At 31.1% G+C, this 17,217-nt stretch overlaps 1 protein-coding gene across 3 annotated transcripts in view; it reads right to left on the bottom strand.

The window, feature by feature from the left end:
- Positions 1-12,442, bottom strand: part of mmm (missing minor mitochondria) — a 98,424-nt gene extending 85,982 nt beyond the window's left edge. For all 3 annotated transcript variants that reach the window (XR_013027030.1, XM_076496927.1, XM_076496928.1), the window contains exons 1-3: positions 12,134-12,442; positions 7,680-7,900; positions 790-921 (exon numbers count right to left, since the gene is read on the bottom strand). Coding sequence is in view for 2 of the 3 variants with exons in the window: in XM_076496927.1 (XP_076353042.1) it covers positions 790-921; positions 7,680-7,900; positions 12,134-12,218 (438 nt within the window). In the remaining variant the exon portion in view is untranslated. The remainder of the gene's footprint in view (positions 1-789; positions 922-7,679; positions 7,901-12,133) is intronic.
- Positions 12,443-17,217: the final 4,775 nt, after the last annotated feature.

The raw sequence follows: 17,217 nt of genomic DNA, 5'->3' as shown, positions 1-17,217 counted from the left end.
CGTGTATGGAAATGTGGAAACAAAGGCCTCTGGAATGAATCAGTTGAATACAAAATGAGAACCCAAGAAGGAGGGAAGAAAATAGGGAAGATAAATGGAAGTAGAGAACCAGACTTACTAAAAAAACATTCAGAACTCATGGATCAACTGCCAAAGACAGTAAAGAACAACATAATTAAAGTAGAAGAATTAAAAAGTAAAAACTTATGTATGAGTGAAAACATGTCTGTTAAACAGAAATCCCAAACAAGAAGCTGCTAACAGCTGTAAGGTTAGAAAGGGTGCTCGTTATGTTAGGGGTTGCACTCCTATTGATAGAGGATTGCTGTAAAATAATTTGAACTTTAATATGGAGACATACATGGGAGTATCAAGGCTAGTGGAAAGAGAAAATATGCACCAACAGAGGGCAGCATAAGTCAAGAAGGCTTTTGTGAGGGAGGTCAGATTGCCTACCAGAATACTTGCTTCTTAAACAATATACAAATAAGATAGAAAAAGCTAACTGTTGAAAATTCTTATGTATTTATGTGTCATGTAAGTGTAAAGTGCCTTACAGCATTGCATGTCCAAGTCAAATAATATGTGACCTGTGCTGATCTTTAACAAAGTAATGACAATGTGTCAAAGGAAATAAGAAAACACATAAATAAGAATGTGGCTTTTTTTTACTACAAGATAAATTTCTATATTAAATGTAAATTTAAAAACATGGTCTAGGCCCTACATGGTTCATTTACCCACATTTGAAATCACTTAGGCCTCTGTTTACAAACGACATTATTGTACCTTTTTTAATCTTGACAGATCTAGCTCCTTCAGTGTTAGGTCCTTACTCTCTGGGGTTAAACACATGTAAAACTGTTCTCCATATCGGAATTCAGGATCATACACCAGCAAAATTTCATCTTCTGGATAATTCTAAAAGAAAAAAATGTTATTACTTTTATTTCTGGCCTGGCATGGCCAAGCGTGTAAGGCGTGTGACTCGTAATCCGAGGGTTGCGGGTTCGCATCCGCATCGCGCTAAACGTGCTCGCCCTCCCAGCCATGGGGGCGTATAATGTGACGGTCAATCCCACTATTCATTGGTAAAAGAGTAGCTAAAGAGTTGGCGGTGGGTGGTGATGACTAGCTGCCTTCCCTCTAGTCTTACACTGCTAAATTAGGGACGGCTAGCACAGATAGCCCTCGAGTAGCTTTGTGCAAAATTCCAAAAACAAACAAACTTTTATTTCTTATCCTAAAGTTACCATTTATTATAAGTAAGACTTTTCTCTCTTTCTTTCTCAATTTGAACGTTTCTTATGAAAGTTTAAAATATCTTGAAGCTGTTTCCTATCAGTGTTTCTTAACAACATATATCAAAATCTATGTTGACCTTTTCAAATAAATTAAATAAATATACAATAAATTCATAGTTAGTAAAACACATTAACAATGACATTTGAAGTTTCAGTATGGACATTACATGGACTACATGGTTTTCTGAAAGACCCCTATGATTCAAGGATAACTGTTACAAAATGTTGCATTACAAAGCAAAATGAAGGCAGCCAGTTAGAGTTATCCTTCACCATAAATGTTTTGTCTAGTTTCTTAAACTAAATAATGGAATTGCCCATAAAATTTTTAAAGTGTCAACAGATGTAAATGCAGGGCATGTCCAGCAACATAGTATCACAAATCTTGGACCATAATTACAGTAGTTTTGAAAAATGCTAGTCAATTGACCAGTATATTTTTTTATGTTCTAAAGTGCACATTTGAAAGCTATGGGAATTATAGTAAGGCTTATGGAAGAATTTCTAAAATTTTACTTGAATGCAAAAGAGGGTGAGTATGTAGCAAGTACTACAAGTCCATGTTTCATATGTGTATTCTACAAGTACTACAAGTCCATGTTTCATATGTGTATTCTACAAGTACTACAAATCCATGTTTCATATGCGTATTCTACAAGTACTACAAGTCCGTGTTTCATATGTGTATTCTACAAGTACTACAAATCCATGTTTCATATGCGTATTCTACAAGTACTACAAGTCCGTGTTTCATATGTGCATTCTACAAGTACTACAAGTTTGTGTTTCATATGCGCATTCTACAAGTACTACAAGTCCGTGTTTCATATGTGCATTCTACAAGTACTACAAGTCCATGTTTCATATGTGTATTCTACAAGTACTACAAGTCCGTGTTTCATACGTGTATTCTACTTATTGTTATGTAACTTTTAACAAAGACACTAAAATGTAAAATTTGGAAACTTCTCAACTTAGCCTAACAAAACTTCAGTAAATAAATATTACTATTGTTTCATCAGTCTTTGAATAGTGGGAAGGTACAAGAGGGCTGGAAGTTGGCTAATGCCACTCCTATTTTCAAATTGTTCTTCTAATTATAAACCCATTAGTCTTACATCAGTTGTAGGAAATGTTTCAAAAAGTCTGATAAAAATACTTTGTAAAGTCATTTAACAAGGCTTAGAATTTAAATGGACAGTCAACATGTTTCACCTAAAGAAAATCTTTCCTTACAAATTTTTTGACATTTTTTAAAAAGGATACTCCTGATATAGCTAAGGGTAAGAGGGTAGATTAGGTGTATTTGAATTTCAGAAAGCATATGATAAGGTGCCACATAAAGGATTGTAAAAACATTCTCTCTGTAGGTCTGGCAGATAAGTTAGCTCATTGAACAGAAGAGTAGCTGGTTGGAAGAATGCAGAAGGTTGTTACAAATAAGGTTCAGTCAAACTGGATTAATGTTAATAGGAGGTACCTCAGGGCTCAGTTTTAGCAACTTTGTTCTTAGCTATTTACATCAATGATAGATGAAAATTAGATGATATTAAGGACTTGGATGTCACTAGCTGTGAAGAGGATTTAGATCACTTATTGAGTTGGGTAAATAAATGCCAGATGAGTTTTAATTATAATAAATACAAGATAATGCATGTGGATTATCATAATATAAATTACAATTTGTAGGATGTTACGTATTATAGTTTATCTTGAATGAGTCTCTGATATGCTATGTATGTTAATATATTATGATTTCAACTAAACAGAATTTTGAACGTGGATTTAGAAGTTAATAAAACGTCAATATGTAGTAAAATTTATGATATTTACCAACACGATCAGCACACAACTTTTTTGTTAACTAGATCAGCACACACAACTTTCTTTGTTAACAAATTTGATACACACAACTTTCTTTGTTAACAAGATTGATACACACAACTTTCTTTGTTAACAAGATTGATACACACAACTTTCTTTGTTAACAAGATCAATACTCACCACTTTCTTTGTTAACAAATTTGATACACACAACTTTCTTTAGTAACAAATTTGATATACACAACTTTCTTTGTTAACAAATTTGATACACACAACTTTCTTTGTTAACAAATTTGATACACACAACTTTCTTTATTAACAAATTTGATACACACAACTTTCTTTGTTAACAAGATTGATACACACAACTTTGTTAACAAATTTGATACACACAACTTTCTTTGTTAACAAGATTGATACACACAACTTTCTTTATTAACAAATTTGATACACACAACTTTCTTTGTTAACAAATTTGATACACACAACTTTCTTTGTTAACAAATTTGATACACACAACTTTCTTTATTAACAAATTTGATACACACAACTTTCTTTGTTAACAAATTTGATACACACAACTTTCTTTGTTAACAAATTTGATACACACAACTTTCTTTGTTAACAAATTTGATACACACTTTCTTTGTTAACAAATTTGATACACACAACTTTCTTTGTTAACAAATTTGATACACACAACTTTCTTTGTTAACAAGATTGATACACACAACTTTGTTAACAAATTTGATACACACAACTTTCTTTGTTAACAAATTTCTTTGAACAAATTTGATACACACAACTTTCTTTATTAACAAATTTGATACACACAACTTTCTTTGTTAACAAATTTGATACACACAACTTTCTTTGTTAACAAATTTGATATACACAACTTTCTTTGTTAACAAATTTGATACACACAACTTTCTTTATTAACAAATTTGATACACACAACTTTCTTTGTTAACAAGATTGATACACACAACTTTCTTTGTTAACAAGATTGATACACACAACTTTCTTTGTTAACAAATTTGATACACACAACTTTCTTCATTAACAAATTTGATACACACAACTTTCTTTATTAACAAATTTGATACACACAACTTTCTTCATTAACAAATTTGATACACACAACTTTCTTTATTAACAAATTTGATACACACAACTTTCTTTGTTAACAAGATTGATACACACAACTTTCTTTGTTAACAAATTTGATACACACAACTTTCTTTGTTAACAAGATTGATACACACAACTTTCTTTGTTAACAAGATTGATACACACAACTTTCTTTGTTAACAAGATTGATACACACAACTTTCTTTGTTAACAAGATTGATATACACAACTTTCTTTGTTAACACATTTGATATACACAACTTTCTTTGTTAACAAGATTGATACACACAACTTTCTTTGTTAACAAATTTGATACACACAACTTTCTTTGTTAACAAGATTGATACACACAACTTTCTTTGTTAACACATTTGATATACACAACTTTCTTTGTTAACAAGATTGATACACACAACTTTTTTGTTAACAAGTTCAATACTTGCCACTTTCTTTGTTAAATTTGATACACACAACTTTCTTTGTTAACAAGATTGATACACACAACTTTCTTTGTTAACAAGATTGATACACACAACTTTCTTTGTTAACAAGATTGATACACACAACTTTCTTTGTTAACACATTTGATATACACAACTTTCTTTGTTAACAAGATTGATACACACAACTTTCTTTGTTAACAAATTTGATACACACAACTTTCTTTGTTAACAAGATTGATACACACAACTTTCTTTGTTAACACATTTGATATACACAACTTTCTTTGTTAACAAGATTGATACATACAACTTTTTTGTTAACAAGTTCAATACTCGCCACTTTCTTTGTTAAATTTGATACACACAACTTTCTTTGTTAACAAGATTGATACACACAACTTTCTTTGTTAACACATTTGATATACACAACTTTCTTTGTTAACAAGATTGATACACACAACTTTTTTTGTTAACAAGATCAATACTCACCACTTTCTTTGTTAAGTTTGATACACACAACTTTCTTTGTTAACAAGATCAATACTCACAATTTCTTCTTTAACACAAATATATTTTAATATACAAACAACAATACAATTTATAATAATGGTTATTACAAATAATGATTTATATGCAAAAATTTTATAAACTTACAAACAATATTCAATCTTCTATCTGCTCTGGAATTGAATATTTTATCGATGGTTCACAGAGAGCAAATTACTTTGATGTTGATACGCAGATACACTTCACTTCAATTAATTCACTGAAGTTTGTAATGTTTCAAAATCTGTAAATGTTCCTGATTAAATATTTGTAATTTTCTGATTAAAAAGTGTTTATCAAAATTATAGCTTCAAAAGCTTATGGTATACTGGCTGCAATAACCAGACAATATTCTGTTGTCTCTTGGTGCATCAATTTATAATCTTTAGGCAAAGTTCTAGAAAGTTCACCTGGCCCAACAATATTTGAAGACAAACTAGTGGTTTTATAAAACACATATTGGTCATTCTTACTCTCAAGAATCTTCAACAAATTTAGAGAACACAGGTGGAGGTTGTGTAATACACATTTAACAATAAAAGTTACATACATTTCTAAATATAAATTAAACTGAAACAAACATAGATATTAAAATAATATTCAATCCATTACAAGGGAAATAATGTTAGCAGTGTCATGAAACAAAGGGGTCTTGGTGTAACAGTTGATCAGTCTCTTATGCCATACAAAATCTGTTATGTTGCTAGTGTTAGGGTAAATAGGATTTTAGGTTACATCTACAGAAATATTAAATTCAAGTCTAAAGAGATTATAATGTGATTGTTTAGGTCACTGGTAGGCCATATATGGAGTATTGTTTTCAGTCTTGAGTTTCTTACCCTAGGAAAGACATTGAGTTGTTAAAGCAGGTTCAGAGATGAGCAACTAAAGTGATGTCTCAGATGGAGTGATTATCATATGATGAGAGATCTCTGAAACTGTTTTTTCTCTAAAAAAGAAGAGTTATAGGAATCTAGTTGAAGTTTTTAAGACTGAGGGAACTGATACTGTTGATACATTGTCTTTTTCTTACACTTAACAGTGACAACAGTAGGACTAAGAGACACAAATATTAATTTTGGCAGAGTAGGAGTCATCTTCAGCTAAAACAGTTTTTCTAACAGAATGGTTGCCTTTGGATGTTATGAAGGCAGTAAATGTAAGGAAGTTTAAGGTAAAAGCTTGATAACTATATGAATGTTAGGAGCTGGATAAAAAGGTTGTTATTTTTAATTATTTAATAGTTTTAGTTTATAGGATGGGACAGCCAAGACTGATCAAGAGTTCCACTGTTGTCCCAAAACATTATGTCATGCTAAGATAAAATTTCATGAGTTCAGGATCTTAAATACCCAGTGCAATATTGCACTCAGAACTCGCATAACATTGACATTAGCTCTTTAGGGAACAGGTAATAGCTTAATATTGTGATTATTGCTTTTCACACAAGGATTACTGCTCCAGTGGATAGAAAGTACAACATTAAAATTAAGAGAAAACACGTGTGAGAAAAATCTTTGATATTCATTTAGGATTTTCTAGCACTTGTGCGAACTAAATATGAAAGGAAGTATTTTTATTCTTAGCATGAGAATCACTTTCACTCAGACTGAATCAATAAAGGATTTGGAAATTCAAACAAATATTTAGTAAATATACTTAATTGAGAGTTTTGTGTACAACTGATTAGTTTACTGAAAGTTAGCAATGTTAACATTTGCCTCATCAGGAAATGTATTTCTAATAGTTACTTATCTCTTCATACAGTTATGCTATCTTCATCACTCATCTACCTTAGATGTCATTAGCATTTAAATAACTTTCACTTAACCTCACAAGATTGTATGTGAATTGTACTACCAATGTATTCTCAATATGGCTAAAATGAGTTGCAACACTCTTTGTTAACCTGAAGATGACCTAAGACGTTGTTCTGTACTTTATTTTAATTAAAGTTTTAATGCCCACAACAGCCATCTCGAGAATACATTTTTACTTAAGTGGGTTTCTCATCATCATGAATCACACTACTACATTATTATACCATCATGCATCAAAACCCCTTCACCAATAGAAGAGCAGGACAACTCTACACACAATAACAATATAAATCCTAATATAGCCTTTCTGTATTTAACTCTTTAGTACATTATTTTTCCACTATTATGAATAACTTTCAAAAAGTCTAAAATACATCAATAATAGTATATTTCATGTTATATATTAAAAACAAAATACGATAATATCTCTCAGCATTTACAACTTAGCAGAAGTCTCATGTCTTACATTTAAATTATACATAAACATACTTCTGTAATAACACCAAATTTCTGTTTATATAAATGTTTGTTTTCTCCTCTAAACTTCTCTAAATTAAATGCATTTTTAACAGTTAGAAATAGAAGATATATAAGTCTTAATTTCTTACCAGAATTTCCTGTTTAGCTGGATGAAAATCAGATACTGCTGCTCTCTTCTTCATATCTTCAATAACAGATAATTTCTGCAAAAATACTTTTCGTTTATTTTCACACACATCTGTTCCTACTACACAGGAAAAGAGATTTTGTGTGTGATTTGTCAATGTCATTGGCTTAATTCCAAATGGCATTACATGCACAATAACACTGGAACCTTGCTGTCGAGAAACTGCAAAACAAAGGAAAATTAAAGTCAGCGTCAAAGTATATCTTTTGTTAGTCCACATTCATTCTTAAAATATAGTTAAAAGTTTCTCATATTTTTACACCAATGATTTACTTGTATTTAAAGATATAAGTTATTCAACCACTTTATATTTCACAGTTGTATACATACCAGGTCTAGAAATTTATATCATAACAACAGTTTGTAATGAATATTACTTCTTGTTGTAGCCATATGAAACTGCACTTTGAGTACTTTTTAGGTCATTATCCTGCACCTTTGGAAGATAATTTTGCAACATCCATCTAAACATCACATTAGATGTGTACCATTTCAAATATATGCAAGTAATCAAATGTGGTATGCAGATAATATATATCAAGCATTCTTACAGCATAAGTTTTTAATATAGTAACAAAACTTCACCTTTATTCAAACCTTAGTCTGAATCTAGCAAATTTAGACAAAGTCATTGAACCCTAGGTTTCACTCTGTAAATCCATGGCATTAGTTGACCAAATATCTTACTTGCTGTTTTGTAACAAGGTTATACTGTATGCAACCTGATATTAAGTTAAACAAGAGTGGAAAAATCAGTTAGGCTGCATTATGTGCACAATGTATTTGTTGATCAATAAAAGTGAGAACATTTTATTAAAGGTTATTGATTATTATTTGTGAGAAGCATCTAATAAAAGTTTTTCTGTTCATCTGGTTGTTTAATTTTTTTTATTTTAGTACCACAATTACTGTCGGTTATGTTTTATAATTTGATGTCAAAAACACTAATGTTTTTTTCTTTGAATCCTTCTGTGTCTGAAAGTGAGATATATAGTTATAAAAATTCTCTCCAAACCATACTTTATAATTATTAATTTCTGAAATCTGTATAACTTGTATTGTGATTACTAAATTTGTATTTTATTCCTTGTCCTGCTATGTAAAATGTGGTCATTTGATATGTTACAAACTGTGTTGATCTAATTAACAAACAAAAGACAGACTTGGTAAATAAAAGCCTGTTAATAAAGTTTAATTGGTTATAATGATTAACAATACTTTTTTTTATAATTGTTTTAAAAAATAATCACATTTATGAAGATTATTTTATACTATACTTTGATATTCAGTTTTAGGGCTAATATAAGCTTCCTTGGCTGAACCTCATAAGATATCATGAGACTTAAAAGCAAAAGTATCCTTAAGATATAGGTACTTTACTGATGAACCAATGGGTTATAATCATAATGGGTTTCTTTTCTGGCATAGTATTCTATGACAGAGTTATAAACTAAAATCTGGGGTTCATTTCCATGAGATGGATACAGCAGATAATCCAATATAGTTTTGTTCAATGAGAACAATTGAACGTTAAATATTTCAAGTTATTCTGTTCATCTTCTTTAACTTACTCTTTATAGTAGTTCTTATCTAACATACTTTTGATTGAAAATTCCTGATAATATCAGTAAAAAATGAAGATAAATTTAGCCTATATACTGTGACTCTAATTACTGATTTATTCCTATATACTGTGACATTAATTACTGATTTATACCTATATACTATGACATTAATTACTGATTTATACCTATATACTATGACATTAATTACTGATTTATACCTATATACTGTGACGTTAATTACTGATTTATACCTATGTACTGTGACATTAATTACTGATTTATACCTATATACTGTGACATTAATTACTGATTTATACCTATATACTATGACATTAATTACTGATTTATACCTATATACTATGACATTAATTACTGATTTATACCTATATACTGTGACATTAATTATTGATTTATACCTATATACTGTGACATTAATTACTGATTTATACCTATATACTGTGATATTAATTACTGATTTATACCTATATGCTGTAACATTAATTACTGATTTATACCTATATACTATGACATTAATTACTGATTTATACCTATATACTATGACATTAATTACTGATTTATACCTATATACTGTGACATTAATTACTGATTTATACCTATATACTATGACATTAATTACTGATTTATACCTATATACTATGACGTTAATTACTTATTTATACCTATATACTGTGACATTAATTACTAATTTATACCTATATACTGTGACATTAATTACTGATTTATACCTATAAACTGTGACATTAATTACTGATTTATACCTATATACTGTGACATTAATTACTGATTTATACCTATATACTGTGACATTAATTACTGATTTATACCTATAAACTGTGATGTTAATTACTGATTTATACCTATATACTGTGACATTAATTACTGATTTATACCTATAAACTGTGATGTTAATTACTGGTTTATACCTATATATTGTGACATTAATTACTGATTTATCCCTATATACTGTGACATTAATTACTGATTTATACCTATAAACTGTGACATTAATTACTGATTTATACCTATAAACTGTGACATTAATTACTGATTTATTCCTATAAACTCAATAACATTACCATATTGATTTATCACTTCTTCAAAGTTAATAAAACATATATTCATCATACATTTATTAAAACTTAAGGAACATTAGAATAAACTGAATAAAGCAAAATACTGATATTTCCATTTGAAATAATATTAGAACTTATACATCTTGCCTTCTCTTATTGTTACTTTTACACACAATTGGCTAAAAGACTTCAAATTTTTATTTTCTACTTTCACTGCATCTTCTGTAAATAATATACTATATATTATTAGCAGTATTAAAAGTGGTAATACAATATTACCATAGTTTCAGTAATAATAACTACAAGTAATGATGACATCAGGCCCACACACAGAATTTTGAAAGAGGTTCTAATCTGTGAAAGAAAAGCCAACATGTATTGTGCTAAGCACAAATAAAATATACTAATTCTACAAAAGGTCTGCAAGTATGCCCCTCCACAGAAAATTTTGTAAAAGATAGGTACTTTGAGATTAAATCTGGAAGCAAATACTCATGAAATATAACTTAAACAATTTCCTGGCTGTTTATATAAAATTCATAAACGTCTAATGGAAAGTCAGCAAATCATCATTTGGGTATAACACTGTATAGATAGATAGATGTAATTTAACATAAATATGTGTTTTATTATAGTACAATACTTTACTATCTACATACAGAGTAGTTATTAATTGCTAAATTACAATATTAATTTAAACAACTCTGTACAAGAACATATAATTATTACAGTAACTGACTATCATATACATACATCTATGCACTACTGAAATAACATGTTAACATGCTCCATTCTTCTGGAGTGGTTTTCCATAAATAACTTACATACAGTTTTAATGTTGATATCAGTATCATAATAATCATGTATTAAATGTATTCAATTTTTCTTCAGTTTGTCTATATCTTAGATAATTATTCAAGTGATAGAAAACAGATGCTAAACATGAAGCTAACAGCAATGTGACAGAGTTTCAGCAATGTAAGGATATTTGGTACACTGAAGCATGCTTTTATTAAAGTAAGCCAGTATATGTGTTCTGTCCTGAAGAGATATAGAAAGCTATTTTGTCTTCCATAAATTAAGTTCTCCATATAAAATATCAAGATTTGTCTCATCTTTCCTGTAAAAATCTGTAAATTCTGTTTAATACCAGAGACAGAAAACTTGTGTCAGTTTTGATAGAATAAGTTTCTGTAATGATACTACTTGATTTACATGTGCAACAAATCTGGTGCTGACAATGTGTTAATAAAAGTAATGGTTACTCTTTTTTAAAGTAATAGTCATTGAAACTATATTCTGCATCTGAACATAGGGCTTGTCATCAACTGACAAGTGTCATACTAGAATAATATTAGAGTTGTTTGAATATATGATGTGAATAACTATCTATGTCTACTTTTGGTAAAGCAAGTTCTTTACAACATTGTTCTATTACAGAAACCCCAGAAACAACAATAGGGGAAGTCAGGTGAGCTCCCCCTCGCATACATGTGTAGAGATAATGTACAAACCAACATACGCCAATGGTTAGACTACAAGACGCCGAGTGAGACCAGTCACAACAGCGAAAACATTGCTATGAATACTAATATTAATATTCAAATAATTAATCCTAAATTTAAATATAAATATTCAAAGTACGAATTATTTCAGTATATACAAACAAAAATTTGAAAATAACTTTCAGTTTAGTAACAGCATTAAATGATGAACGTTCAATCGTCATATATCACCTTGATCTGATGTTTCCTCTGTCTTTGAGTTTGACATTAGACGGGGCTTCTTTTTACTGTTTTTCACTTTGCTTCCTGGTGCCATTTTTATTAAGATTTCATGTAAAAACTTGTAACTACATAAAAATGCGTGTTTAAAGTATCCCAGATATTATATTTTTGGTAGTTTCAAACTTCAATGTAAGAAGTAAAACTGTAATATAATGTAACTTACCAATTAAGGTTTAATGTGTTGTATTAAAATTGTAATTGCAGCGTCACAACAACGATGTGGTTGCTATGACGCTCTCGCCCTCTGCCGTACATGTATTATATAATGAGTTGTCACCAGTATATATCAAACCATCTAAAGATTCTAAACAATAAAATTTAAAAAGTTGAAAGTCATAGTCATAGTTAAAGTCCACACAGAGATTCAGCAGCAAGGCTTAAAACTTATAACACTAAAAATCGGGTTTTGATACCCGCGGTAGGCAGAATTCAGATATCCTATTTTATAACTTTAAGCTAGACAACAAAACAAATAATTAAAACTTAATGTAAGAAATATCTTGTATGCTTTCGTACTGTCAGATTTCTGCCAGTCAGATTCTATCTTTTTTTTTTTGACAAAATGTTTACTTTGTTCCTTTACGGACGACCTGGCATAGCCAGTTGATTGAGGAGCATGACTCGTAATCTGAGGGTCGCGGGTTCGAGTCCCTGTAACATCGAACATACTCGCACTTTCAGCCGTGGGGCGTTATAATATTACGGTCAATCCCACTGTTTGTTGGTAAAAGAGTAGCCCCAAAGTTGGTGGTGGGTGGTGAAGACTAGCTGTCTTCCCTCTGATCTTAAACTGCTAAATTAGAGACAGCTAGCGCAGATAGCCCTGGTAAAACTTTGCGCGAAATTCTAAAAGCAAACAAACAATTTTTACGGATACTTATGTTTCTTTACGGTTATCCACGCATAGCTAAACAGAGTATACTTGACATAAGTGTTACCACAGAAACGGGCCTGGCATGGCGTTAAGGCGTGCGCTTCGTAATCTGAGGGTCGCGGGTTCGCGCCCGAGTCGCGCCAAAACATGCTCGCCGTCCCAGCCGTGGGGACGTTATAATGTGACGGTCAATCCCACTATTCGTTGGTAAAAGAGTAGCCCAAAGTTGGCGGTGGGTGATGATGACTAGCTGCCTTCCCTCTAGTCTTACACTGTTAAATTAGGGACGGCTTTCACAGATAGCCCTCGAGTAGCTTTGTGCGAAATTCAAAAACAAACAAACAAACAAACAAACAAATTCTCTCGAAATAGAATTTTGTGAACTAACATACGATGGTCTCCAAAGAAGACAATGGTTTTCCACCTCCAAGTAGTACACACTAATTAAGCAAGCACGCTTGAATTATACAGATAAACTCAGTTTCTTTATCCCATTGACAGCGTTTCTCTTACAGCACTGTTCAACTGTAACATACAAACAGTGGTGGATCGGTCAGCAAACGAGATTACAGACGCTAATCGTTTTAAACCGGACGCTATTTGTTACTGCAATCTCCGCTTATACCAAATACACTGTATACAACAAACAGTCAACAAACAAACAAAGAAGGCAACTAAGACAAGGCAGTCTCAACGAGTTTCTTGACCAAGTAATTACGCTAAAACTGTCTACAAATTATATAATGTTTAAAAATGTCATACAACAAGATCAGGTAGAAGACATGATATGCTTGCTTGTCTATCACGTAACATAAAATCACGCTTGCGTGATTACTAGTTAACATGCACTGTACAGCACCTTTCAATTAGTTATGACCAATCCCTTTTGCTCATCGTCCTTATTTATAGCTTTTCCTATAAAACTATTAAAATATTTATAATCAGGGGTTAAAATGGGACTGAAAGGTTCGGAACGATGTTCCGCATCTGAGGATTTAAGCCATTAATGGTTTAGTATTATGTTTAGAAGAGAAACATATACCACATCTTTTAAAACCCCAAGTTAACAGCTGGTTGTATTAACTAATATACATATAACATAATATACATTTTGGCCCGGCATGGCGTTCGACTCGTAATCCAAGTCTAGACTAGCCTTCCCTCTAGTCTTACACTGCTAAATTAGGGACGGCTAGCACAGATAGCCCTCGAGTAGTTTTGTGCGAAATTCCAAAAACCTAACCTAACCACAGAAACTCAACTACTTTGTACTGCCTCTCTGCTTAAAAATACCAAAAATTTATCACAAATTCTAAAAAGTACCAATAACTTTTAACTATTTATTTCTTTGTTCTATAAAGCAGTACATCAGTTTACTTAATACATTTGAAGTACGTTATTAGTATAGTGGTATGCCTGTGGAGTTATACTGCTAAAAACCGGTTTTCAATACCTATAAAGGCAAAGAACAGATAGCATTTTGCTTAATAACAAACAACAACGTATTGTTATTAATTAAAAGTATCATTATCTTCATTATGTGCCTTATATATTTCATTAATGCTAATAAATAACATTAAATAATTGACAGATTATGACACTGGAACTAAAATATATTTTAAAAATCGAACAACAACGAACTTTCCTAGAGCCGTGAGTATTTATTGTGACCGTTGCGCATCACGCTCAAAGTCCATGGCTGCCAATAGGGAAAAGGACAAAAGCATCGTGATGTATCTCATTTGTGGGTATTTCAAGAGTAATAATAAACATACTATAGATGGAAACTTCTAGTGGGATCATCTGATTTCACAGAAGCTCTATGCAGATGTAAATGAGTAGACAGCTCGGTAGATATGTTTTGAAAATTTACATCAACATAAGGAGCAATCCTTTGACTGGGAACCACCACTGAGATTTCTTTAATTATTGTTTCTTTGGTTACTACGGCAATCACTACGCTAAACATCAGCTTCAATATCTATAGTAGGAATCTCTACAATACTTCTGCAGGTAAAGAGACAAAGGAGAGAATGGAACAAATTGGAATAAAGCAGATAACAACTGTGCAGCAAGTGAGCACTTTATATTTACAAGAAAGCATGGATATCCAACTTTAGGGAGAAGTATGGCAGTTCCAGAAAGATTATGTGCATACTCAAAAAGCTCTTGCAAGAGGTATGTATAATATTCACAGTATAATAGCCACAGTAAAAAAAAATTCAGCTATATTAGAGAATTTGCTGTCCATGCTCCTTTAAATTAGGAACTCTATTTTTTCGCTTGAATTTTAAATAGTATTCGACCAATTTTCTAACAACAACAATTACACTATAAAACACAAGAGCTCAATTCCCATCAGACATATATCTTGTTATGAAGTGTGCTTTATCTGCAGACTTAGTTTTGTTTGTACATTTTGTATTTTTAGCCAAATTTACTTTTATAATTTCGTTTAATTAACTTTTCTTTTAACTTTGGATCATCTTTCGTTAATTAATTCTTAATTACGAGAAACTCACTTCTAATAGAAATGTAATTCAGAACGGCTGGTAGGGGTATTAACACTTTTACTGATAAGGCGGGAACAACGTTTTGACCTTCCTTAGGCATCATAAGAAACCTGAAGGTGACCTAGAAAGGTCAACACTTTGTTTCTTCCTTATCAGTAAAAGTGTTAATACCAATACCAGCCGTTCTGAGATACACTTTCGTTAATTAGCTCGTTTAGCTTTAATAAAAACCTAACCAATTGCATTTTGTAATATTTTTATTCAGGTTTCAAGGCATAGTTTGATATGTATTTGAGTTGTATTTAAGCTCAACTGTGAATTTTATTTAAATGTAGCTATTAATTTGACTTGGGATGGTCTGGTGGTTGAAATGCTTAACTTGCAACCTTCAGGTTGAATCCCTTCATCAAATATTCTTGCCCTTTCAACCATGGAGGCATTATAAAATAAAGGTTAATCCTACAAATTATTCTATTTTTTTTTTTAAGTTTAAGGTTTAATTCGACTCACAAGGAGGATGTACTGATTTGATAAGAACTTTTAAGTAATATCCTCGTTTTTCTCTTACCGGTTCGACATCCATAATTAAATGCATGCCTTGTTTTTGTTATCATATCACGAATACGTTTTGTGTAAATAAATGTCTGTTTTGTGAATCTATTAGTGTCGAGTCTTTCTTTTAAACGATAATGTTTATAAATCAGGCAGATCATTATTATTTATAATCCGCTATTCTCCAAATATACAGTTAGGAAAGTTAATTAGCTGACTGTTCTGGAGAAAAACCTTCTTGCATGGAAAATACCACGGTGGTATGCCTATATCCCACAGCTTATAAATGATAAGGTCGTAATAGAATTGCCTAATTTCTTAAGAATAGTTTTTTGTCTTGTGTTATTAAATACTCTGACTCATTATATACTTACAAAGATAAATCTTTGATTGCATTATTGGCCTACGTTTTCCACAATATTGTCCGAATATTAGGCATACCTTGAAGTTTTCGTCTACGTAATTATGTGGGGACTTTCTTAGTGTAGTTTCTTTGCCCCCCCCCTCGCATTAGGTTGCACTATGTCTGAATGTATTTTTGTTCTGCCATCAGCATGTTCTTCTATTTTTAAGTTTTTATCCTCGTTCTTTCAAGGACTCATCTAGACTTGATTCTTACATGGAATTTTATGATCTAAAAATTTAATCTTCTGAGCTACAATATCAAAAGATAATTTGGTGCCAAAACATGTTACACTTTCAAAGTACTCTACACAAGTAACCACTTTGCTCAATTAATTGATAATAATAACAGTTTGTTTGCTAACTTCAACAAAACTAGGAATTTCTGTTCAGAAATGGAAATAGATGAATATTACATTCACTTTTTAGTATTGTTTTCCTCAACCAAGAAACCTTTTCTCTTTTTTCACGTCCTCAGTGGCATAGTGGTATGTCTTCAGATTAACAATGATAGGAACTAGGTTTCAATACCCGTAATAGGGAGAGTACTGAGAGTCCATCATGTATTTTTGTGCTTAACTTCAAACAAAACGTTTTCCTTACAGGCGGCTAGATGTTATTTATAGAAGTCTATCTTTGATAATATGTGGATTAAATTCCACATTCCTAAAAATAAGCGTGAGCCCTCTTTT

Source organism: Tachypleus tridentatus, chromosome 4 (assembly GCF_004210375.1).
Source record: "Tachypleus tridentatus isolate NWPU-2018 chromosome 4, ASM421037v1, whole genome shotgun sequence".
Lineage (NCBI taxonomy): Eukaryota > Metazoa > Arthropoda > Merostomata > Xiphosura > Limulidae > Tachypleus > Tachypleus tridentatus.
This window is presented reverse-complemented; position numbering and strand designations above follow the sequence as displayed.